Below are 25,533 nucleotides of genomic sequence, written 5' to 3'. Positions count from 1 at the left end.
GCGCTTTATATCAACGTATCGCTTCGGGTGTTGCTAATACTGATGTTCCTCATGTTTCTAATACTCTGAATAACCTAGAGTGTGAAATATATTCCCTGAATATACATTTACGAAAATCAGTGCACTAAACAATCTGACTAAACGCCTGTTGGATATGAGTTTGAATGTATTCGCTTATGTTTATTATCAAGATTTTATACAATATTTTGATTTTTGAAATGTCTTACCAGTACTCGGGAAGGGGTGCACAGAGAAGGGGTTTTTTTGTTCCTTGTATAATTAGGGAAAGGGGACATTAAGGGACAGGAATGCTTTTCTTTTCAGAATAGTTAACGTTGTGCCCTGTCAGCATAGTCAGACTGGCCCTTTAAGATGAATTATAGTACATTCGGCTATTGTGTTCAGTAAGGTACAAGATTGTAGTTTAGCAGCTATTGTGTTTTCTCAAGAAATTCTTTAAGTTTTAATTATGTTCTTGATCTTAGTGTTGGTCCTGGGGAGTTACGAGTAGAATGATTTCAAAAATCGAAGCCCTCATATAAAGCTTGCAGTCACACAAAAAAAACACCATAGGGCTGAAACGTTTCCTAATGTATAAGACCTGCCAGCTTCAATTTCTAAATATGAAGTCAACCAACAACACTTCTCGTTCTGCCAATTTTAATTGTCTTGCAGTTATTCAGGTCACTGCGTCGGGCTGGAACTCGCACTTATTGTTTTCTTTATGCTCTACTTATTTGATTTTACTTCTCACCTGTTAAGCATTATTGCATTTAAGCTAGCGTTCAACGACCTCATCCTTTTAACTCGAGTAATGTTTAATTATTCAGTTTGCTTTGAAAGTTTTATGCTTTCTTTATTGTCGTGTGTGAGTGTATTGTTCATGACTATGACGGCTTCATGCACTACGTGAGAGCCTTCGGGACAGTGTTTCCCTTGCAGTAAGGATTGAACAATATGCGATCAATTATTGCAGGGCTAACCAAATTTCTTTCTACCGCACTATCCTTACTGTATATTGCCCGCATAAGGTAACTTTATTTTTTACTATTTATAATAGCCAATGGAGAGCAAATGCTTTATGTCACTTTTCTTTGATTGCATTTCTCTCAAATAAGTCAAGCTTTGTTTCTGTTGACCCCTCTTCAGATTTTTGTTAAACAGCATTTTGTCACTCTGTTCAAAATAAATTGGCATCGAAATTAATCATGATTGATCAATAAGGTGCTCTACGACGATAGATCTTCATCAGACCCACGATAGGCCGGTAAGTAATGATGACATCAACTTTCTTAATTCCACCAATATTGATTGATTGATATGTGTGCTTTAACGTCTCAAAACCACCATATGGTTAGGAGAGACGCTGTAGTGGAGGGCTCCGGAAGTTTCGACCACCTGGGGTTCTTTAACGTGAACCCAAATGTGAGCACACGCGCCTACAAAGTTACACCTCCATCGGAAATGGATTCCGCCAATATGTACTTGTAAATTTCGGAATTCTTTTACAAGATAACGTAGAAAACTGTCAGTAGCAACCAATGCAACCCGACGCATCTTCCTTCAGTAAAAGGGTTTCATTTGTTGTTCAAACACAATCTTTCACCCGCATGAAATTCGACATTATAGGCTAGACAACGTTATTATACTCTCAGCTTTAATGACGATGACCAGTCCATATCAGTAAATCCTGAAGTTTGGAATAAGGTTTTTGATTTCATATTTTTTTTTCGTTGAATTTAGCATCATGTTTTAAACGCAGTCGTGTTGAGTCTAGGCTGTTTGCATTGAAGAAATGAAAAAAAAAATGATTGGCTGATTCGTTCAATAGCTTATTGTGCTATAGATAAATCAATGTGAAAGATTACCAGAACGTCATTCCGTCCTTCACACACACTGCGCTCAGCTTGCAAACGAAAAAAAAAAAAAACCTCGTGCCTTTATAATGTATTTGTCAATTACTACAATTAAAAGAGGTGACAAAGCGTTTCAGTCGAAAGCTCAAATTGAGGTGTTCATCATTACCTTCAATTTCGAGTGTCATGTCTGTACGCGTTGTGCAATCCATGTTTGTCCTGCTTGCTAGATAAAATACGTGTCCTTGATATAGTGAAGGGTGGTGGGAGTAATAGCGACATGACAAGAATTTTTGTTCGTTTAACTCCAAAAATGCATGCATTTTATTCCTCATTAAGCGTATCGCGGCGTTCCCAGTGTCATTACTTTAACGATTACGTGGTGCCATAACTTTGTATTTGTGAAATCGAACACCCAATTGTTCGAATATGTTGCGCTTATTTCTAACAAAAAACAAAAACCTTCCAGCCTGTAAAAGAATATTATCAGCTGCTTTAAAAGGCAGTACAGTACCTGTGAACGTGAGTGCAGGTGAAAATTCCTGGTTATTTGTATAAGAAACTGCAATGTCACACAAAGATCTTCACCTCATTCAGTAATGTTGCAGAGTCAGCCGTGGTGCTGCAGTGGTTAAAGCTCTCGGCAGCTGACCTAAAGGTCGCAGGCTCAATCTCGGTTGCGGTGGTTGCATGTTAGAGGCCTGTGTTCTATACAATATCAACAATATCAACAATATAAAAAAACACCAGACGTTCAAAATTACATGAAACATCCAATACGTGGTTTTTCGTAAACTTATCATAGTTTCGGTACCTAAAAAACTCTAATTATATTATTAATGATGCTGACAGTGGTCGTGCCTGTGAAGCTATAAAGCGCTGCTTTCAGTCTATCACACGTCAACAGCAAACAACGGCAGCTTTTGCCATGTAATAAATAACGATCCCGTATGAATGGTGGGGCGTCTCTTTTTATGGCACTGATTTTCTCGCGACACTCGCTCTTTTCATCTGCGCTCTGCAATTGCATACATGTCACATAATCAAAGCAATAACACGCAGGCACAATGAATATATGCGTTCAGCCCTCTCTCTATATATCATTTTCTTCAGTGCTTGAGAACAACGTCATTGTGTAGAGCAGACATGGATTTCTTAGCGGAACAATACTGCACTCACCCATCAAATAACAGAGTGACACTCCCAATCAAGCCACTATAAGCTCTATATTCTTAGAATAAAGATTGAGAAGTCGAAAACACAAACCTGTTACTGGTTCACCAGCACCAGTTCAGTGCTGATCCACTTGTCATAGACTGACAATGTATGCTGCATTGTAGTATACTAGTTTATTTCCGCTTAATTAAAGCGAGACATAACTTTCTTCATATTTTTTCTGGAGATGTGGCTGCTATTTGTCTGGCCCGTTGAATCGTATGTGACCTAGGAAACACCTGCAAAACAAATCGCCATGAATTTTTTACACGGGTCATGCTACAATGTTCTGGTAGCACGCTCAATATGCAAATTTCAAGGAACTATTGCACATCAATGCTGAACACGAAACTTAGTTCTTTTGTTTTGTAAAAATAATTGTCTTCTGCTCAGCACCGAAGAGTTGTATGAAGCTTGGTGTTCCTACCTTCTATAATATTTTTTAACTGTGTCATGGCGTATTGCAACGCTGAGATCAGCTTAAGGTCGAAGTTTATAGGTTGCGAAAAATTGTGGTATTTTTTTAATTGCCACTAAGTGCAGAGTCAATTTCCAAGTAAACCATTTGTTAACTAGAGGGAAAGTGTAAATGCCAAACAAATCAAAGGAGCATTTTGTTTAAGTAGCAGATAAACTCCCTTAATAAATAAACGTCCTTGAGGTACGCAACTCTTATAAGATATTGCGGGAAAGAAGGGCACACACGTAAAACATTGACAAAGTGGCTAGTGCTCACTGGGTGGTAACGAGCAGGCTACATTGAACCATGAAATCGAGAACATCGATAATAATAAAACATATTGTACATAATTTACGGAAAGAAGATTTCCTTGAGAAACACTTCCCTATAAATGAAGCGAAATAAAGTCAATAGCTACAAAAAAACTTGTACTCACTGCTAATATGTAGCGTTTGCTGCTGTTATCTGAACGACCTCTTCCGGCAGTTGGCACTAACGACATTTAGCAATCAAGAGAGCATATAGGGCCCTTTCTTTGTGATATTATCAGGAGTGTTTTCTACCACTACGTCGATATCTTTCTTGTGAGGTGTGGTCGACAAAAACTCGCTTAAATTATGTAACAGCTGAACACGTCTAAACCATTTGGGAAAGTAAAAGAACATTGAGGCCCTATCGGAAAGCATCGGTGAAATGAATTACTGATTAATAGTTCTGGACAGCGATGAACAGGGAAATGCGGAAGCAAGTGATAATTGCGAATGTTAACTATGCATTGTTACCATATTTGGAACACAACATTTTCATACTCTCTAATGCATCCATTTGCTCGATAAAGCATGCTTCCTCCCCCCCCCCCCAAATCTAATCATTGTATTCTATTTTTAATTAAATGAAAATCAATGCATAACATAACGGTTCCTTTTGCAAGCTAGAACGAAAAATTTCTTTGGTCAACAAATATTGCAGAATTTCTTATCTACTACTTAGTTGTTTCCAACACATCGTTTGTTTCGCCAATGCATCAATAATTAACTACGTCATATCCACTCACATATCTTGGTAGGATGGCATGGTTTCCTCACACAATTGCTCTGTAGTGACACACACCGGCTTCCGACGGGGCATATGTGACCCTGAAAAGCCACGTAAATATAGATACACAATTTCTCTGTCAATATCACTGTTCAAAATAAGGAAGTGGGGCAGTGGCTAGGGGGAGACGAGAGACTTAGAGAAAGGGAAGGATGAAGTTTAGGGAATGCGGAGCAAGCCTTGATAGATTAAACGTTGTGTTCCTGACGTGCGACCACGCCTCCTCGTGCTTAAAGGGGCACTAACGGCAACGTTGATTGTTGAAACGGCAGTTCAGAAATCTCGTAGTGTTACTTTTGTGCCAAGAAAGGGTCTACTTTGAAATAAAATAACGTTTTAGTGGTCCGCATTGGGTTGGCGCACTTCAAATTACCCGCCTATAGAAGCGAACCGACCGGACCGGCACACGTCACTGCTGCGATGCACAGCGTTCCCCGGCTTTACTGCGCTAATAGCAGCAGTCCGAAAGCAGCGGCAGCCGCAGCAGCAATGACGGCCATTGATAAATTTCCCGCCATTGGCTTCGAGATTGCAGACGTTTTTGTTTCAATTGCGCCCCGCTAGATAGCATTACCTGTCCCGTGTAACCACGAGAAAACTGAATTTCTGAACCCTTCGCGCCATTCCCCATAGTAACGTCCCGTTCCGGCGGTTCTTTTTTCCACACTCTAAAAAAAGAGCGAGTAAAAAGAGTGTCTTTTTGTCCCACAACAATAATCGTCCTCTATATTGCGTTCCATCCTTGCGCTATCGCCCCGCGTCCGGTACATTGCGGTCACGATCGACATGCCCCTTATCAGGGTAACATTGCATTCTCAATAGGAAAGTGGCCACCGCCGAGTTTTCAAGAAAGGAAGCGCACGCAAGCCTGATGACGATTATTGTTGTGGGACAAAAAGACACCCTTTTTACTCGATATTTTTTTAGAATGCATGAACCAAACAGAAACGAACAAGCAGCATTTTATTGCGTCTCTTGATGCACTGAAGGTTCCTTAATTATTGCAGTTAGGTCGATTACTGGTGATTAACTGTAAGTGGCCCGTCTGATGTAATCGGGATTGTTTTGAAAACGTCCTACTGCTGTGCTTGTGTTCTTGTGTATTTACCTTAATTTCTCGATAAGTAAAGCACTGTTGTTGATAACATTGTCGTTTTAGATGTTTCCATACATGCAGCTTTCACTCTGATATAAAGCATCGTTTTTGACGAGAATGACAACTCAGTACCTCTGATGTTCATCCCTGAGTACGCTAAAAACCCCTCATAGCAATAAAAAGGATCGATTAGTCCTCCCGTTTATCCCCGGATAGGTGGGCACTGATAGCCGTCCGTTGTGAGGAGGCTGTCATCGATTCATCTACACATTTGAATCCACAGCGGAGCTTGTTTTCTTTCAGACACAACTCTCGTGGCGTGTGTGTGGGGGGGGGGGGGGGGCGCAGAGTACAGGTTTCTGGCCTGTACTTTGCCGTAAATGGTGACATCGCCTCTGCTGGCCCACGAATCCTGTCAGTGGGGTATGGTTTGTACGTATGGTGCTTTCAACTAAAAAAAATAAAAGAAGACAAGAGCTAGAGCAAAGGCGAGGATTTAACCAGTTTTAACCAAGCATCGTTAACCATATAACAAAACAGACACAAGCACACACAAACACACATACACACACACACAGTATGACCAAGCAGAGTGCGAGTCTTTTTTCGTAGGACATCACTACGAGTCTACAGCTGCTCGTACAAACCTGTCATCCTTGAAGTTTCCGTTGAAGCTACCGGCTCCACGAAGGAAACGTCGCATGTTATACAAACGCCATGTTAGACAAACGCCAGCTGCCCAGTTTGGGAAAAAGATTGAGCTTTTAGCTTGAACAGCAACGTATGTACTAGTCGGTTGTGCATGGTGTACACTTGCAGCGTGCTTCTCAGGCCCGAAGTAACAGCTGTTACAGTCGTTAGTTAACGCTCATCTTGTGTGTACCGGCGTGCTCTCTTCGAGCGTCCTTCCTTGTATTCGATCAGCAATCTGTGAATGTCGAATTCTGACTGTTGTTAGTTGGTACTCGTCCTGTGCGTGTTCTTTTTGTGCGTTCTTTGTGCTTAAGCAGCACACTTCAAGTTTCGAGCAGCGTGTCGCTCTTCGTATAGCATTCCAATCAAGTGCTGTCGGATTTATTCCTTCGAAACAGTGAGTTTTTCTCCCGTATGTAGTCTCAGGTAACTATGCCTCTCTGCCACCAGTGTGCAATAACCTAATCATTCAGTTTATTTCAGTACCGTGATGCTTCTGAGAAAAAAGAGGAAGCTTCCATCAAGTGAGAATTTTCAATAGAAGATGCACATGAGTCTGTATACAGTGATCGCGTGTACCTAATCACATTCACAATTTCACGTAATTTTTACATTCAACACATTTTTACTTACAGTTCTTTTTATGTGAGGGGCACTCGATAGTATATCTGTAGGTGCCCTTTCCATTGCAATACTTGAAAACCTTGAAGGTGCAATAAATAAATCAATAAACAAATCCAGGCGCCTAATGCGCACGCCATTTTTTTATATCAACGTTCCTGGCAAGTTCATTTCACACATACACTCAAAATATACTTGTAGAGAAATTACACACAGTTGGAAATTAACACAGCCCTCCTTAAGTAAATCACAATTTTCGTTCATTTATTTCGCGATTTATTGAACCCTAATAATAAGCAGAAACCAATTGGTGTAGGCGCGGAAGTGCATGATAGACATAGCATGCGACTGTATTTCTCGAAGTGTTCAAACTGACTAACGCGCATTCGAACACTGGTAGTGCCGTAACATTCCCAAATGGTACTGGCCACTTTGGAAAGAAAAAAGAACAGATCAAGGCTTCATTCTGTACATATTCTAGCGAAGCAGTTTGACAACGAAGCTATGGATGGTATATGGCATCACATTTGTTGTTTTGCAACAGTTGCGTAGGAAATGGGAGAATAATGCACAGAAATGTCAAATAGATGAAAATATCCCTTTTGGCCACCAAGGATGGTATACCTGCAACCATCGGATAACGTGTCCGAAGCTTTTGTAGTTGCGCTACAGCGGTGCTTGTTCTTTCTTGCACTTTTTTCGGTATTTCTGTGTATGAAAACTTAGGAGAATTCACCAACATTCCTTGTAGCCATGTGCACGTAACCTCGTAACACTGTTGTCTGTTCCACCAACACGCTGTCCTTAACAGCACTGAAATTCTTGCGCTGTCGTTTTCAGGCATTGACACTTCTGTGCAGAATATTACTCACTCCGCAAAGTGTCGGGCTGGTTCCTCCTGGCAAGCCTCCGGGGTAGATCTCCCGATTTGGCAGCCTTCCCGGCCTTCTAGCGGGATAGCTTTCAGATGCGTACACTGGAAACCTTTGAGGGCCCCGGTTTCGATACCCGCCTCCGTAGCCACCAACTGACTCCCTTTCGAGGCCACCGGCGAACTCCCTTTCGAGACCGCCTCCACGATTCAGTCCACCAGGGTGATCCTCGTAGAAATCACCGGGTGCACGGAAAGTGGCCCCGTCGTACGGCTGGGCGTAGACCGTGAGCACTGATGGAAAAAGAGACATGTCACCTTATTCTGGTGCAATACAGTGACAAAAAAACAGGGCAGCCGGAACACCAACGATGAAGTTGAACGCTCCTAAGTCACCTGGTTCGAGAAATCTTACAGAACTACGCTGCAGGGCATCTATGATGCTGTAAAAAAAAAAGAATATCTTGCACTGGAGGGCAATGCTAAAAAGGCAGTGTAGGACTGATGGACACCTATGTGGTCCTGGTTTTCGCTGTTTTGCTTAGTCGTTCACACTGTTTATGAATTATATTATCTGGGATTTTACGTCCCAACAACGCAATGAGATGAGAAGCGCCGTAAATAAGGGCTCAGAATCATTTGACCATCTGGTTTTTTTAACAAGCACTGACATCGCACATCAGTGTTGTGAAATGAGCACGTCTATTCTATTCCAATCCCACTTCGTGGAATTAGGACTCGCCGCAATTTCATTTTTTTTATTCTTGGGCATGAAAAAGTTCAGCCCATTTCCCACTCCGGAAATGGCTGGGCAGTTGAATTCCATTTGTGTATTTCCTCAATGTAAAAAATGCATCTTAATAGTTCTATTGAGCAAAAAATGAACGCCCCCATAATGCCGGTGTCACGAGATGCTTTAAGTGCTGCAAAAAACGTTCAAAATGCGTTATCAAGTTTGAGGTGTAGTAGCTCGGTGGCTCATCTCGTGAAGTAATACCACCGTACTAATTTTTAAAGAAGCGATTCTCGCGCTACATAAAGTATTTGAAGGGTGAGCTTGTTTGAAAGGGTGTGGTGTTTTAATATTGTTTAAGCTCAAATGTGTCAATGCCTAGAGAGAGAGAATAAAATGAAGGAAAGGCAGGAAGGCTAACCAGAAATTGGAGCATCCGGTTTGCGACCCTGCACTAAAAAAAAAGGAGAATGAGGAATAAAGGTGGGAAGTAAGCGAAGAGCAAAATAGAAGTGTGAAAGAGAAAAGGAAAAAAGTGAGCTGGGGTGCTATAGTCTATTTAGTAGGCCACTACCACGCAAAATGTTCAATAAGGCCTTCACTGATTTTCTGTGCGAACACAGACTATGTCACTTTTCAAGCACCGACTGTTCTGACAAGACTCTGTAGTCAAAGCGAGCTAATGCAGCAGCTCGCTGCCGTCTTTGCACGCTCTAAGGAGGGCAGTGACAGAGAACTTGCTGTATTGTTTCATCGCTGCCGCAATGATCGCAAGCAAATGACGACATAACACTTTATTGCTGACAAAAGTAGCGTTTAAAAAAGGCTAACCTATTTTGTTACGCGAATAGAGCGGTCGGGAATATAGAGAAAACTAAGATTTACTAAAACTCAGTAATGAGGTACGAAACTCTTTAGGTCTGCTGGTATTAGTAGGAACAGTGCACCACCGCTCAGACAGCTTGTGTCTTTGCGCCGAATATGCAACACTGAGTCGCACTGCTCGTTAGCAGTCACGCTTGTCAAGCGTGCCTCGCAAGCATAGATGGGGTGAGGAGAACTTTGGGTGTTCGCTTGTGCGCAGCTATGCAATGTCTTCTTTGTTACAAAGGCTTTTTATGTGTGTCAGTTACCAAACTGCTCGTGAAATAAAGAGCAGACTGTGTGTAGAGTGTTCGCACCTTTCGTGGGGGGGTATCAATGTGCAGGAATAGTTTGTTTCTTCCTTCACTATCTGTTGGGATAGTGTATTTGTTTTACACTAACTTAAGCCTCTGCTTTTCTTTTACCAAATGTCCGTTTGTTCTATCTTTTACACTCTATCAATCCTTGGCTTTGGCTAACAAAAGGTAGACATAGAGAATGCGTTGTGGTCTTAGGCTTCGAGAAAACTTGTACTCAGGCGTGCATGACTTTTTTGAGCATAATATTACAGTAGTAGCTATTAGGAGTGTAGTAAGATACGTCCCTACCTGATGTCCTTTTTGTTCAGCTATGTACACATGGGTATGTGTCAGGCGAAGTTGCAAGAAAAAAAAAGATCACAATAATGATAACAAGAAAACGATCCCACCCCGAAGCAGTGGGAGTGCCGAATGACCAGCTGTGAGCTTTAAATTCAGAAATGTCTGATCTCCTTTTGCTTGATCTCCCGAATGCCTGGTCTTCCGAACACGCTCGGCAATTATTCGCTAGTTGTTTGGTCACCAGGCTTACGTAGTAAAAAGTGCTTCAGCGTTCTCGGGATTATTAAATGATGCAATAAAGTTCGCAAGCACTACGAGGTGCAAAATAAAGCTTTATTGCGGTTTCACGCATCGAAATATTGCATGAAATATTATTATCTAAGTGGGCACTTCACCGTAAAGTATTTAAAACCCCCATATTGAACGACGACATTTTGAACAGTTGATTCTAAAAAGAATTGAGATAAGATATGTACGTTCCGCTTAAGTATGTGTTTCCATTCACAAACATGAGCTGCTTAAGCGTGAACCACTGGACGCAGGGATGCGCGGTGTTGCCGTGCATTAAGGTGGTTCTTCTCAATATCACAAAGGGTGTGGTGGCGACGCCAGCCTGACCTTAGTGCACCCTAGAACAGAGCCAACGTGCATTTTCTGAATCGTCACGTCGGGACTCGGGGAGGCGCCGCCGTGGCCATGTTTGCGTAGGCTTTCTCGCTTCGGTCGGTTTCCCAAACCAATGCTATCAAAATTTTATTCTCTCTCTATGCCTGTACGGAGGGGGATCGCATGCACTTGATCGGATACGATAGTGTTCTACGTTGACCTACAGATCTTCACTGACGGAATTTCGGCCAAAGGCGCCCATGTGTTGGGGGGGCAGTAATGAAAAAAATGGGGGAGGGGGATATAAGGTGAGAGGTTGCGCAAGGTAGAATACGAAAGCTTGCATTGAGCACAAGCATCCCGCCAGTTTTATTCCGCTTCATAACTCAGAGAACCGTTTTCTTTAATTCAATATGCATTCAAGTCAGCGACGGTGACATGGCGCACAAGAAGTGAAGGATGGGGAGTCAGCAGGTTAATGTGCCTCTTCCGAGAAAAATTCTGTTGCTTCATAAAGAAAGCAACAGAATACCAATTAAGAAAGGCGTAAGGCGGGGGGATACAGTCTCCCCAATGCTATTTATCACGTGCTTACAGGAGGTTTACAGAGGCCTAGAATGGGAACAGTAGGCTGAAGAGTTAGTGGAGAGTACCTCAGTAACCTGCGCTTTGCCGATGACATTACATTGCTGAGTAACTCAAGGGACGAATTGCAACTCATGATTACGGAGTCAGACAAGGAGAGCAGAAAGGTGGGTCTTAAAATGAATATCCAGAAAACGAAAGTAATGTACAACAACCTCAGAAAAGAGCAGTGCTTCGAGATAGGTAATGGTGCACTTCAAGTTGTAAAAGACTATGTCTACTTAGAGCAGGTAATAACCGTGGAGCCGAACCACGTGATTCAAGTAACTAGAAGAATAAGAATGAGGTGGAGGGCAAGCACCCTCAAATTATGACAGGTAGATTGCCACTATCTCTCAAGTTGAAGGTATACCTGTACCTTGCCGTAGCTGTACCTTGCCGGTACTTAGCTACGGAGCAGAAACCTGAAGACCTACAAAGAGGGTTCCGCTTGAATTGAAGATGACGCAGCGAACAATGGAAAGAAAAATGGCAGGTGTAACCTTAAGAGACAAGAAGAGAGCAGAGTGGATTAGGGAACAAACAGGGGTTATGGATATCAAAGTTGAAATCAAGAAGAGGAAATGGACATGGGCCGGGCATGAAGCGCGTAGACAGGACAACTGCTGGTCATTAAGGGTATCTAACTGGATTCCCAGAGAAGGCAAGCGGGTTATGGGGAGACAGAAGGTTAGGTGGGCAGATGAGATTAAGAAGTGTGCGGGTATAAATTGGCAGCAGCAAGCACAAGACCGAGTTAACTGGCGGAACATGGGAGGGGCCTTTGTCCTGCAGTGGACGAGTCAGGCTGATGATGATAGAAAGCACGTGAGCTATGTTTACACACTGGTCAGCCGTGGTGGCGTGCAGCGGATTTCATCACGTCTTCAGATACGTCATCAGTTGGTGGCGTCATCTGATCCCACCATAGAGGATGGAGCAGCTGCGTGCCTCAGTTCGCGTTTCGCTCATCATTCATTGTTTAAATAGGATTTACAATGCGTGTCTGAATAAAAGGAACCCCCCCCCCCACCCCCCCAGCTGCGGAAGGGTAGTCAGAAATATTTGAAAACGGCATTATCTCAGTAGGGTCAAAAATGCACCTATGCTTCCTTTTTAAGGCGCCCCAAATTCCCTTTAATACATTAGTATATGTACCCTAATATTATTCTTTCAAATTTCATTATCTTTACATTGTGTTATCAGCAGTGAAACCACAGATTATGGTTCCTTTTTTTTTATTTACCACCTCAAGTTTAGCATATGAATGTCAGTCTCACAGAGCAATTGCTATAGCTGGTACTTCGTACTTGTTCAGACAACTTGTAGTGCAAAAACAGACGTCGAACGAAGGAAGTCTCGTTCGTGATGTGTGATTCTTCCTTCGTCCCACGCTCCCAATTCACTGAAAGAATATGACGTCACTGTGACGTTAAAAGTTGGAATTCTCGATATCGTATTCTGGGCACATTAGGGGAATAAAGTTTCCTTGGACTTTCTTCTGTGACGTACTGCTCCCTCAAAACACGAATCAATTCACGTTTATTCATGAAAAATTACGTTATCCATAAGAGAGGCCGTTGAATTATATGACGCAGGGGCACAATGCTCGACGTAAGTCTGAACACGCATTTAAATGTGTCTTAAACTATCACTAAGGTGGTGTATGCTCGAGGTATATTGTCAGCATCTGTAAGTGCCAACGTAAGCATATTTGCGCCAGCCCCTCTCTGGGTGAATGGTTATTGTTTTGTGACAGAGCACTATGCGATGAGCTTATTGTCACCCCCATCGAATGTTCATCTGAAAAAAAAAATGAATATACGTTCGTTTTGCGGTTGCTTTAATTTCATTGTTCAAATTAAACCTTGTCATGGCTCTACGAGCAACATTCTGAAAGCTTAACAACGAAAACAATTTGTTAAGAAAAGCAGACTCGTTTATTGTAATGCTCTAGGGAAAATTCTCTTTCATTTTCCAAGAATATGTGATGCTGTGTCTGTGTAAAGTCAGAGAGCATGACTGTGGATTTCAGTATGTAGGCCTATACGTACAAGAGGGGGGAGGTGAAATTTCGCAGGCTAGTATTTCATGTAATCACAATTCATCAGCATGATCTGGAAAATTCTACAGCATGATCTGGGAACTTTCGACACCCCCCCCCCCCCTTGTACGTCAGCCCTTTAGCTAATCACCGGCATTCCTGATTGGTAGATCTCACGAATGGCGGTGTGACCACTTGAGGTCAACCTAATGATAATAAATTTTATGGCCGTTTCACATTCGATGTTGCTTTGAAGTGTTCCAATCACATGAGGTTTGACAAAATCGTGGTCGCCAAAGTGCTTTTGGCGTACCAAAGGCACTTTCGGAGCTTTTTAGGCATGCAGGCATGCATGCATGCATGCATGTATGTATGTATGTATGTATGTATGTATGTATGTATGTATGTATGTATGTTTGTATGTATGTATGTATGTATATATGTATGTATGTATGTATGTTTGTTTGTTTGTTTGTTTGTTTGTTTGTTTGCTTGTTTGTTTGTTTGTTTGTATGTATGTATGTATGTATGTATGTATGTATGTATGTAGGTATGTATGTATGTATGTATGTATGTATGTATGTATGTATAGATCGCCTCGTTGACTTGGCATTGACTATAATTCGCGTGGGAGTGTAAAAGCGTTTGTATAACATGGCTGCCTGGTCGCGACATGAATAACGTTAAAATCTTGCCGTGTACATAATCGAGGCCTTTCTCTAGAAACATGGGGCATATACAAGTATTGGTTGTCCATTGGGCCCGTGACGCGGTGGAGGGGCAAGGTCTCTCTGTTCCGACATAGAAGCGGCCCGCTGCGGGCATAACGTACGCACCAAAGGACCATAATAAATTTATTCATCCATCCATCCATCCACATACCGTTGTATACGGGTGTGCGCCATGGTTTTTTGAGAATTTTACATCTACCCAGTAATGGCGAAAACAGAAATCGGAAAGTTGAATGGCAGTGCGTTACGAAAAACAGGCATCAGCAGCGTTTACCCGTCGAACGTAAAGGATAAAAATCAGGATCTCAACAGAAATCAAACTTAGGCATTCTGCTTGGCAGCCAGGCATGCTACCACGGAGGCACGCCGGTTCTTGAAACTTCTTTGGAACAAAGATGCTGTGCAAGCATAACGTTGGTGCAATGTAAATGGTAGTTCTAGTCGTAACTACCTAATTTTATTGCCCAAATATACATTACATGTGAACTTTAATGATACAAGCGTCTTGTCGGGTTAACGTTGATTCTGGTTTGATCATTGGCACCACTTTTATAGAACTCTATTGAACATTGCATTTACATTTCTATGATTCAGAAAGCTGTAAAACGCACTTGTTTTTGTCCTAGAGAAATACGATACTGAAATAATGAAATTTTATTCACATCATCACACCGTAAAGTGCACTTTGATTTGATAACGCTTGCGTCTGCGTTCTAACTTAAGTAATGATATTACACAATATTATTTGAACGCTTTCAGAAACGGTGTTCCTGGTAAATCTATGATGTACACACAACTAGCACACTTACAAAAACACGTAGAAGCACATCGTAACCCTTGACTGAAAGCCAGAAAAACACAACGTACAAGACAACTCACTGCCTGCTTCACTTGAAACTGATTTTCACAAGGCCTTGTGCCTGCCGAATTTTCGTTTTCTGAAATAGATTCTTATGCTCTAATCAGAAAGTATCTTTGCATGTTCTTTTTTCAGCTGTTTAATCTGAAAGATGTTCACAAGTCAACAAAGATTCACCTCAGATTGGACAAAAACCGACGCATTCAACATGGTATGGACGATGGGTATTGACCTCTGATAGCGTGTACATATCGGCATATCAATGTATGTAATCTTGGGCCAGCCCTTTACCGCACCTTTAAAGTTCACACACACGCACTAAGGAAGCCCGAGTCGAAGTATCATCTAACATTAAAAAATACTCACTGATATGCATTGCTACGAGCCAATAAGGAATGGCCTGCAGTGCATGGCGCATTGACTAAGCCGGTGAGCAGAGGAAGTCGAGTTGGGCTTTCGAAAATGGATAGCAGAACTATTGGTACTCTATACAGTATATGCGATACAGTGTTTCTCTCTTGTAAGGACCGGCCACGGTGTTATATAGATAACTGTGGTGCTTGACTCCAGAACCATAGTTCGCGGGATGGCATCACGACCACGGCAGCCGCACTTTCGATGGAGGCGAGAATGCTCATGCACTTGGTTTTAACAACACGTTAAACAACCCCTCGGTGGTCGAAATTTCCGCAGCTCTCCACTACAGTGTACCTCAAAGTCATATCGTCCTTTTGGGATCTGAAACTTCACATTTAAATATTATTATTTATCATTTGAGCAATGAGATACAATTGTGCTTACCTATAAATCATCGATTAAGCAGCATACATTATTCAGAGTCCGTGTCTAAAGCGAGCGCATGAAGCTATACTCTTGGTTATCAGTATAAACCGGCTTGCTCGTTCAAATGTGCCTATTGCGAAAGTTGCCGCTCTTGTTGTTGCCCTTGAAAGTATTTCATGCCTTCGTTGGGACTGCATACCAGCAGTAAGAAATGGCTCTTTTGTACAAGAGACGTGATAAATGAAGACGTTAAGCCCCAACACTTATTACAAGGCCCCGCCGCGCTGGTCAATAGGCTAAGGTACTCGGCTGCTGACGCGCAGGTCGCGGGATCAAATACTGACTGCGGCGGCTGTGTTTTAGATGAAGACAAAAATGCTGTAGGCCAGCGTTCTCAGACTTGGGTGCACGTTGAAGAACCCCGTGTGGTCGAAATTTCCGGAGCCCTCTGGCATCTCTCATAATCATATAGTTTGGTGACCTCAAACCCCACATATCATTTCTTCTGACAAGCGTGTAGAATGACTAACCCCCGTATTCAGAATCGGTGCTTGAATTGAACTTGACTTGCCACCGACTTCAATGCCTGCAGCACAAACGCGTTTCAAACGCGCTGTCTGTAGGCGCTGCCAAGGCAGCACAAACGCACAGACACGTTTCAAATGCGCTGCGTTGAAGGCGGTTTCAAGTCAAGGAATGTTTCTGAATACGAGGGTAAGACTGTAAAGATGGACGTTTCCGTGTCGGAACAAGCCTCCATTGTAGTGATGTACACAGGATGTGGAGTGGTCAACTCTGAATGATAGAGCATCATGCACGGAACGGCATGAGCGACATCTGAACATGCGCGGCTCCAATGACATGTGTCACTTGCCTCTGTTGCACTTGTTTATCAGTGCGGAAGCAACAACACTTTTGCTCGTTGAAAGCACTTTGAGTGATTTAGCACACAAAGAAAAACACCTCCAAAAACTAAGCGATATATGATACCACAAACCAATATTACGTTCACTTTATAAAGAGCACCATTCCAGATGATTTCACTTTTTTTTGTTGGTGCTAGACTTGACAGTGCACTTCAATGGCCAAAGCTGTCATCGCTGCAGCGGCGATAAGCAAAGACAGAAACTACAATGCTGGCACATCATCGGCACCACGCATGCTCATACGTGGGATGTTTTATACTACAGATGTCGCTCATGCCATTTCGAGTGTGACGCTCCCTTGTTCAAGACAGGAGAGTTGACCGTTGTACACAATGAATACCAGCAGCATATATAACGAATAATGTCATGTCACAGCACTGCACTTCGTCCAGAAACGATCTGGCAAATGCATAAGTGTGTGAACAGACGATATGACAAGAAAAAACGGCAACAGAAAAAGAGGCGTGTGAGCTAATGAATACGCAGAAACACACCAATGAAAACTTTTCGCATTCATAAGAAAAAAAACGGGTGTTTCTTACAAAGTGCAGTCATGAGGCCTGTACGGTCAAAACGAAAAAAAAATTAGCACGAGCTACCGCAGACTGGAGCGGCAAGGTTGTCACACGTGGTGTTGTTTTCGAGCACGCTTATAGCCAGAGTGTAAAGCACATTATATTTTCAAAGGTGGCTGGCTGGCGGAAAACACAACAGCTTTTTAGGGGCAGCAGCGATAATGATACCGAACTCTAGAGTAAACAAAAAGAAGAAGAAATCAGTTTTGTCAGGCATAACCAGTGCCCAAAGGTTTATTTTAACTATGGTATTTTGGTTGGGCTAAGAGCAAGATGAGCTGCTTTCTGCCGGTCATAACTTGTTCTTTAAAATGGACTGTGTTTGGCACTCTCACCTTCACTGCACTTGGGAACAATAGAGCCGCGTATCGATATTTTCTCGCGCCCACCACCAGTCACTTGTGTTAACCTTTCTGCGTTGCGACTGAAATTTAAACAGCCTTCTGCTGAACTTTTTTCGGCGTTATAGTTACGTGAACTGCATCGACGACGGATTGAAAAAAGTATCTCCCGCTCGCGTTATTGCAGCTAACGGTAGCCAACCTTGCTTCGTGGGCGTTGCGTTAGTGGCTACGCATATGCAGAGAAGGCTATCCAGTAGTACTTATGACTTTTCTTCGTTGTAGCAGGACACTTTTTATTGTCTGTCGATCGAGCCAACACGCTCAGCTGTGAGCAAGCCAGCCGCTCAAAGTCGCAAGCTTTCTTTCTTCCAGTAAGTTCACAGCAATAAACAAACACTAGAGCGTAGTTTTAGCCGAGAACTTGGCTTTCAACGAGTCAACTTAAACACCACCCAGCCCTGCCAACCATTGGGCTATGTAGTCAAACAGACCAGACCACGCCAGTGCAGCTACCAGCTTGCATTACCATGTCCTCAACCAGCCCATCAGCAAAGCAACCAGACTATCCTCTTCACCGGAAGTGGCATCTACCAGACTACGGCCATATACCCCTACCAGCAACGCGGACCGAGCACCGAGTGGACCTGTTCACGACAGACTCCAGCAGAGAAGAAAGCTAATGATTTGATTGATATGTGGGGTTTAACGTCCCAAAACCACCATATGATTATGAGAGACGCCCTAGTGGAGAGCTCCGGAAATTTCGACCACCTGGGGTTCACTAACGTGCACCCAAATCTGAGCACACCAGCCTACAACATTTCCGCCTCCATAGGAAATGCAGCCGCCGCAGCCGGGATTTGAGCCCGCGACCTGCGGGTCAGCAGCCGAGTACCTTAGCCACTAGACCACCGCGGCGGGGCCAGAGAAGGAAGCTACGACCTAACCAGGTGAGCGTAGTGCCACAAAGGGGAATACTTGCAGCGAATTCTTGGAACTGTGAAAAATAGTGAAGAAAGCGTTTCAGAAATGAACTGCTTGCTTACACTCGTCATGAATACTGAGCGGCCAGTGTTACGCTTACGTGACTCAGTCTTTCAGTAAAAGCATTCACGAGTGATATGCCGATTAAATTTTGCCCAGTGGCATGAAATCTTATCAATTCTTTAGGACTTACCAGTATTGTTTAAGATAGTTATCAGCGCGTTTAAAATACTTTTCAAACATACAACATCCGCCTATGGAGGTATTTTTTTCTATGGCCATCCGCACACTGGTGGCATGCAGCCAGTTATGCCTCTTAAGGAGCGTTGGTACCCATGAAGCTCAGTGGGACAAACATATGTGCAGGTATATTGACGCAGTGCAACATGCTATACACAACGCCTACAAAACGTCAATGTGACTTAAACGAATATATCATTATATATCTAACGAAAGCCATCAGGTTACTGGGTAAACGCATTGACATCGTTATAAATACAGCCGACAAATGACACGATGGTTGGACAAAATACATTGTATAAGCGAAGCCTATACACAGATTACCCATTTAAATGCGGCGTCTGAAGACTACCCCTAGTAGTCTCCTGATCTGCATGATAACCTACCTTCATCTAACACAAACGGTTCATGATAATGGAGATCGTCGACCTTTCAAAAAAGTGCTACGCAAGGTTACCGCACATATGAAATCACGCACTGTTGAAAGCACGGAATCCGATTTCCACCATAAAAAAAGTTGAAGATAATTTTAAGTATGTCGTGTGACACCAACACTATTTGCTTAGTTGTTCTGTCTGAAAATCACAGTATTTCTTAGACCAATATAAAGACGTTCATATACCACTTTAAAACAGGCGTCATTTTCATACACTTCTTAACAATCCACATGCAAAGCACGTGTGCACCTCAAGCCGTTCATATGTCGAAAAAAAAATGTGCGACGCTGTAGTGTAATCTATCCCTGTTCATATCATCTTCTCAATCGCCAGCCTTTCTCGATGGGCAGGTTAAACTTGCCACAAGAGCAAAAAAGAAAGAAAGAAATACTTCTGTCTGTGTAAGAATAAGTTTCAAGCTCTTATAAATGCCTACCGCAAGTAACATTGCGAAGGGCCTACGACGTCATAATTTTTCCTCTTAACAGCCTACCGTGGTTTTCACGGTGTTACGGTGCTCGGTGTGAGTATGCACGTGAAATTCTAGAGCGGCTGGACTCTCGAATGTCAGTGAAGGCTAAAGAACAGCAAACGGTCGGAACTTCCGGTGCCCTCCACTACGACGTCCCTCATATCATGGTTTTGGGACGTAAAACTCCTGACATTATTATATCCCTCCTGGCAAGCTACCCTCTACGCATTCGTAAAGCAGCAAACGCACTTTCGCAGCAGGACATCTTGTTGTTGATGTAGCTGCTTCTGATAGTGAATAAGTGCACGACCTTAAGGGCACTGCAAAAGGTGCGCCATTAAGCTTCGAACTCATTGCGCAGTTCCCGTGTCTAGACGCCTGGTGCGATTGCACGCTTCTACCCCGTAGTATTACACTCGTTAAAGGCCAACTACGGCGGTGTTTTGGAGGTCGATGAATCTCAAAATTCACTGGGTACGTTTCTTTGCACATTTCTGTCATTTATGCCAAAACAAACTTGAGAGATACGCTGATTGCTTAGAAAAAAAATTAAATATTGCCTTGAAAAGCTCACCTTGCTTGCCAGAATCCTTGGCAGCTCTGTCTGTGTGACGTCATGTTTGGCATCACGTCACAATGACGCAGCCGATGGCATCGCTACTTTGGCCGCTACAGGGTTTATTGTGCTGGCCACAAGACGACTGCGGTGGTGTTTGGCACGGGTATAGCACGGAAAAGCTTTCCTCCTTCCTCTGTGCTGTTTGGCCGGCGCTTCGCTGGCCTGGCTCTCACAGTTTTCATACTCCGCGCCAGCGGGAGCAGTATATGGCCTCCGGTTCTTGCCAAATAGTACGTCTTACACAGACAGGGTGCCCGGTTGGGTTTTGGTTTCGGTATTGCACCTTTTTGCTTATTAAAAATTATTTTCAAATTTTTATAACTTTCGTATAGGGTTTTTTTTTTGTCTGAGGATTTTGAAGTGTTGCCATATCCCCATGGTGGAACACCTGTTAGCCACGCGGAATACTCGTTTTATTCTCACTCAAGGCAGATAGATTTTTAAATGTGAAGCATTTCTTAGCGAGATTTGGCGAACCTATCTATCTATCTATCTATCTATCTATCTATCTATCTATCTATCTATCTATCTATCTATCTATCTATCTATCTATCTATCTATCTATTTATCTATCTATCTACTTACGGTTGTGTGCTCTCATGGTGATACCCTTAACTTGGCGGGAAACAAAATTAACATTAGAGGGTGAGATGGTTTGACGAATATGACGCACCGGTCAAGACATGAACAATGCCAACATTCCGCTGCATACGTCGTTAAGCACTATCCGTCAGGCAGTGACACACACCAACTGGTATGTGGGTATGGGCCACAGGTGATTGACATTTAATATCTACCCAGTAACGACGAGAACGCACATGGGCAATTTTAAAGCGTGAGTGTTAAGAATTACCCGACACCAGTACTGTTGACCCGACGAGTGCAAACAATAAATGTCAGGGTCTCAGCCGGCACTGACCAAATCATTTTACGTGGAAATGAAGTATTTTACCACAGAGCTACGCCAGGTCTCAGAAATACTTTTGAAATAGACGTTCATCTTCTTGAAATGCTGATAGTGGTTGCAGTGGTGCCTACCCATTTTCATAAACATAGCATATGGACTCTTTTGATACAGCCGTCACGTCAGGTTAACGTCAATTGTGGTTACTTCCGATGCGCTGAAGCTGATTTATGTAGCAGTGCCCAGGGCCAGCATCCTCGCGAGCATCAGCGCTACATATCAGCTTCTGGTGTGTCTAATATGCATGTTCTAATTGGCATCGTTGCGCAAGTGCAAACAACTGGTTATATAAACATCTGCAGCTCTTCAATATATGCCTGTGCGTGCAACATTTGTACATATATTCAGCGTCATTTCATGACGGGTCGCTCAAGAAAAAAATTCCAACGAGGTCACCTTCCTTCCGCATGCTTCGCATAATGTCAGTTCCCAGGTACGTGGAATCTGGCGATTCTTTTTTTTTTTGCCTTTGGCACCTCAAGCCCTAATTACACTTCATTCGTACAAAAGGAACTTTCAATGTGCCATCTGTGTGCATTTCTTGACAATATAAACGTAGTTCAGATGTTATCAGAACGGAATTGCAATAGAGTGGCTGTCAATATCTGCTCCTACAACACGGAGCATTGTACTCGACCGCCGTATCGGTAACTGTTGTACTGTCCCCCAACTGATGCAATGGGAAGTGAGTGGCGTCTCACTTGGGAATGCGCAGCTAAATACAGCATATTGGTAATCCCAGCAGTTAAATATTACAAGCTTATTTCAGATTAGTCAAGTTTTCATGCCACTTATCCAGTTTGGCGAAACTTGCGCTGTATTGTGCTGTTCAGGAGTCATTGATTTCCTGAAGGTCAACTATCACCACATGCCTGTTGGGACAGTACGTCTCTGCCGTGAATATGAAGTCTTTACTAAAGATCGAATACGCAACATCAAGCTCAGCAGTGGATCTGAACAGCCAATTAACCACAAGAACAAGAGTATAAATGGTGTTCTTGCGACCAACCTGGAAGGTTCAAGGAAAAAATGCACCTAATCGAATTTTTTTATGTTACGTTCTGGGGGTGAAATATTAAGCCCTGGCATCCTTACTGGAAATAATGAATCGTCAACTAGTTCTGAATATATTTGAAATCACTAAGACGTACTCAGAAGTACGGCATGGTACGGACGAGATGACGGAAAGCTTATGGCATCGGTCGCAAGTGGGTGTGTAGTACACTGTGGTGAATATCTAAGTGAAACTAAAATTACTGAGTTTATCACTCCTTAATCGCTTGATACTGTTATTTCTTTGATTTGTTTACATAGACTTATATCTGCAATCGATTGATGACATCAAATGACGTGAACTTTATGTGAGAGATATGAATGTATGATTTATCGCAGTAGTCATAGCTTCAGCAAGCACGTTTATACCAATTTAACACCGTGCATTCAGAGCGAATGGCTAAGCATCTTATGAACCTCAAACTTTACAGGACGCAGTCACTTTAATGAGATGAGCAAAGGGCATAAATTTAATGTGTTACCCGTACCTGTGCATAGCAGTGCGAATGCCACCGACTTGGTGTCCATGACGGAACCTTCTGAGGCCTTGCCTGAAACTTAGCAGATATCACACGTCTGACTCTTGAAACACGGAATCACGTATCGCCGCAGAGGCCTAGCCATGTGTGGCATCCACGGGAAAAACACTCAGCTTCCCGGAAATTTCGTCTGTCCGGAAATGGTGTTTGAACTACGATAGCACTGTTCGCATATCTTCGTTTCGCAAGCAGTATAGGAAATGTTCAAATATAAATATCAAGTCAAGGAAAAGCGCCTTCCAAGTCAGATATTCCTTGCCGTGCTTCGAAGGAAGTACACCAGAGGTAAAGATTATTTGTGGCGCATTACAAAATATTCTAGCGTAGCACATCGGCATTTGTGAATGGAACGGCTAGCGGTGACCTATGAACTGTAAACAATTTGAAATGGTGTCGTATCCACCATATTTCGTGAATGTCTACTGGAATGACCCAACATAATGTTGGCAACTATTGGCTAAAGAATGGCTTTTTTGGGAGTGGGTCGTGTTGCCTAATTTGGCTAAACTATGGTTCATATCAGCTGTTCTCCATAGGTTTATTTAAAAGCTATTGCAAATCTTGAATATTATTGAATAATAAGGGATATGCGGTGTTATGGCATCATCTCAATAAAAGGCACCATTCGGGGAATTCAAATAAAAGCTCTAGCTCTAGAACGTTCTAAGCTGTTCATGGGTATCACTGACCACTCGGTGCCGCTTGGACAAAAATAAATGTCAATATTCTTGCGCACTTGCATGCGTCTGGGTGTATATGAATGTATGTTGCAAATGAATCTGGCTGACTGCGTAGTCACCACGCACTCTAAAATGGGCATTCCTTGCCGCAGCACACTACTTTAAAGTTGAAGATATGCTTTTTGTTTGCACTTAGACGAATAATTTCAAATTCTACGTTTCTAAACTGTGATCTGATTAGGACGCACGCCGTATGGTATCTGATTTTTTCACCCCTGGAATTCCTTACACCGCGTCCCTCGGTTTCAATAATTTTTCTTTCATTCACATTTGTGAAAGTTCAGACCTCGTGAGTGCTGTCCCGTGCCCTCAAACAGAGCAGCGCAAACACCATCGCAACTGAGCTATACATACAAATACAGAATGTTTCAAGAAATGTGTCCTACATTCTTTAAAAATTACAGAAAATAGGTATCAGTGTGCTACTCGGGAAAATTTTTTTCAGCTAGTTCAGAACATAGATTGGACCACTATTTACAGACAAGAAAATCCTGATGATGCTTATAACACATTCATGACGTTATTGAGTGCTAGCTATGATGCGGCATTTCCACTTCAGAAGTGCTCACGTGGCAGAAATAACAAATGCAGAAAGCCTTGGATAAATCGTGATCTTTGCCGGCGCATAAAAATAAAGAATAAATTGTATCATGATTTCATCCGTTCGCGGAACACAGACGCCTTAGCTGAGTACAAGAAATACAGAAACGTTTTAAATTCAGAAATACGGAAGGCTAAACAGAACTACTATGAAAAATTATTTGAAAGCATTTACAATGACCAGAGCCTATGGGAGGTCATAAATGGGCTTATGAACAGAAATAAGGGTTGTAATAGGACACAGGACCTAACAAATAATGGTCAGATTTTCAGTGGTGAAAGGTTGGCCAATGTCATGAATGAACATTTCATAAATGCGGGTTCCTTTATTTTAACGGATGAAAAGCGAGATAATGCTCCAACTCCTGATAAGTCTCCTTTGCCGTATTCTATTTTTCTCGCACCCACAGATCCGGTTGAAGTAGAAAGATTAATCAGAAAACTTAAAAACAATGTTGCTTCAGGGATTGATGAGATAGGTTCTGTTGAGTTAAAAATGGTGTCATCATTGATATCTAATGTCTTGGCCTATATTATCAACCTCACCCTCACTAACGGTGTATTTCCAGAGCAGCTAAAAGTAGCAAAGGTCACTGCAGTACATAAAGGTGGTGATATCAATACTTTAGCGAACTATCGACCTATATCCGTGCTTCCAACAATATCAAAAATATTTAAAGGGGTTATTTATGATAGACTTGCATCCTTTTTTGATAAGCACCAAATAATAACAAAAAGTCAGTATGGTTTTCAAAAAAATAAATCAACAGAACAAGCTCTACTGTATATCAAAGATAAGATAATCGAAAATATGGAAAACAAAAAATATACTCTTGGGCTCTTCCTCGATCTTCAAAAGGCATTTAACTCCATACAATTCAAATCATTGATTCATAAATTATCAAGTTATGGGGTGCGTGGAGTTGCCCTACAACTGTTTAAATGTTACCTAGAAGATCGTTATCAATATGTAAAACTGGATAACACTATTTCTGCAAAGATAAAGTTGAACCAAGGAGTCCCCCAAGGGTCTATACTGGGGCCAATATTGTTCCTTGCTTATTTAAATGATATTGTCGATATACCTGATTCTCATGAACTTATAATGTACGCTCACGATACAAATGTTTTCCTTTCATCAGACAATCTAATATCACTAGAGGTCAGTGTAAATAATTATCTAAGCAATCTTTCAAATTGGTTAAGGCAAAATGGACTGCGCTTGAATGCAAAAAAACAACCCATATGATATTCCGACCTTTAAACAAACTTATTAGTAACATAGCT

At 42.3% G+C, this 25,533-nt stretch overlaps 1 protein-coding gene across 1 annotated transcript; it reads right to left on the bottom strand.

Moving 5' to 3' along the window:
• Positions 1-3,190: 3,190 nt before the first annotated feature.
• Positions 3,191-23,011, bottom strand: LOC119174349 (uncharacterized). The gene is made up of 4 exons (XM_037425215.2): positions 22,856-23,011; positions 7,909-8,201; positions 4,586-4,667; positions 3,191-3,310 (listed from the first exon to the last, which is right to left on the bottom strand). The coding sequence occupies exons 1-4, from the start codon at positions 22,893-22,895 to the stop codon at positions 3,300-3,302; spliced, it is 426 nt and encodes a 141-aa protein (XP_037281112.2). The 5' UTR covers positions 22,896-23,011; the 3' UTR covers positions 3,191-3,299.
• Between the last annotated feature and the right edge of the window lie 2,522 nt (positions 23,012-25,533).

Source organism: Rhipicephalus microplus, chromosome 5 (genome assembly GCF_043290135.1).
Source record: "Rhipicephalus microplus isolate Deutch F79 chromosome 5, USDA_Rmic, whole genome shotgun sequence".
In the NCBI taxonomy this organism is placed as follows: Eukaryota; Metazoa; Arthropoda; class Arachnida; order Ixodida; family Ixodidae; genus Rhipicephalus; species Rhipicephalus microplus.
Note: the sequence above shows the minus strand (reverse complement) of the source record. Positions and strands in the feature narration are given on the sequence as shown.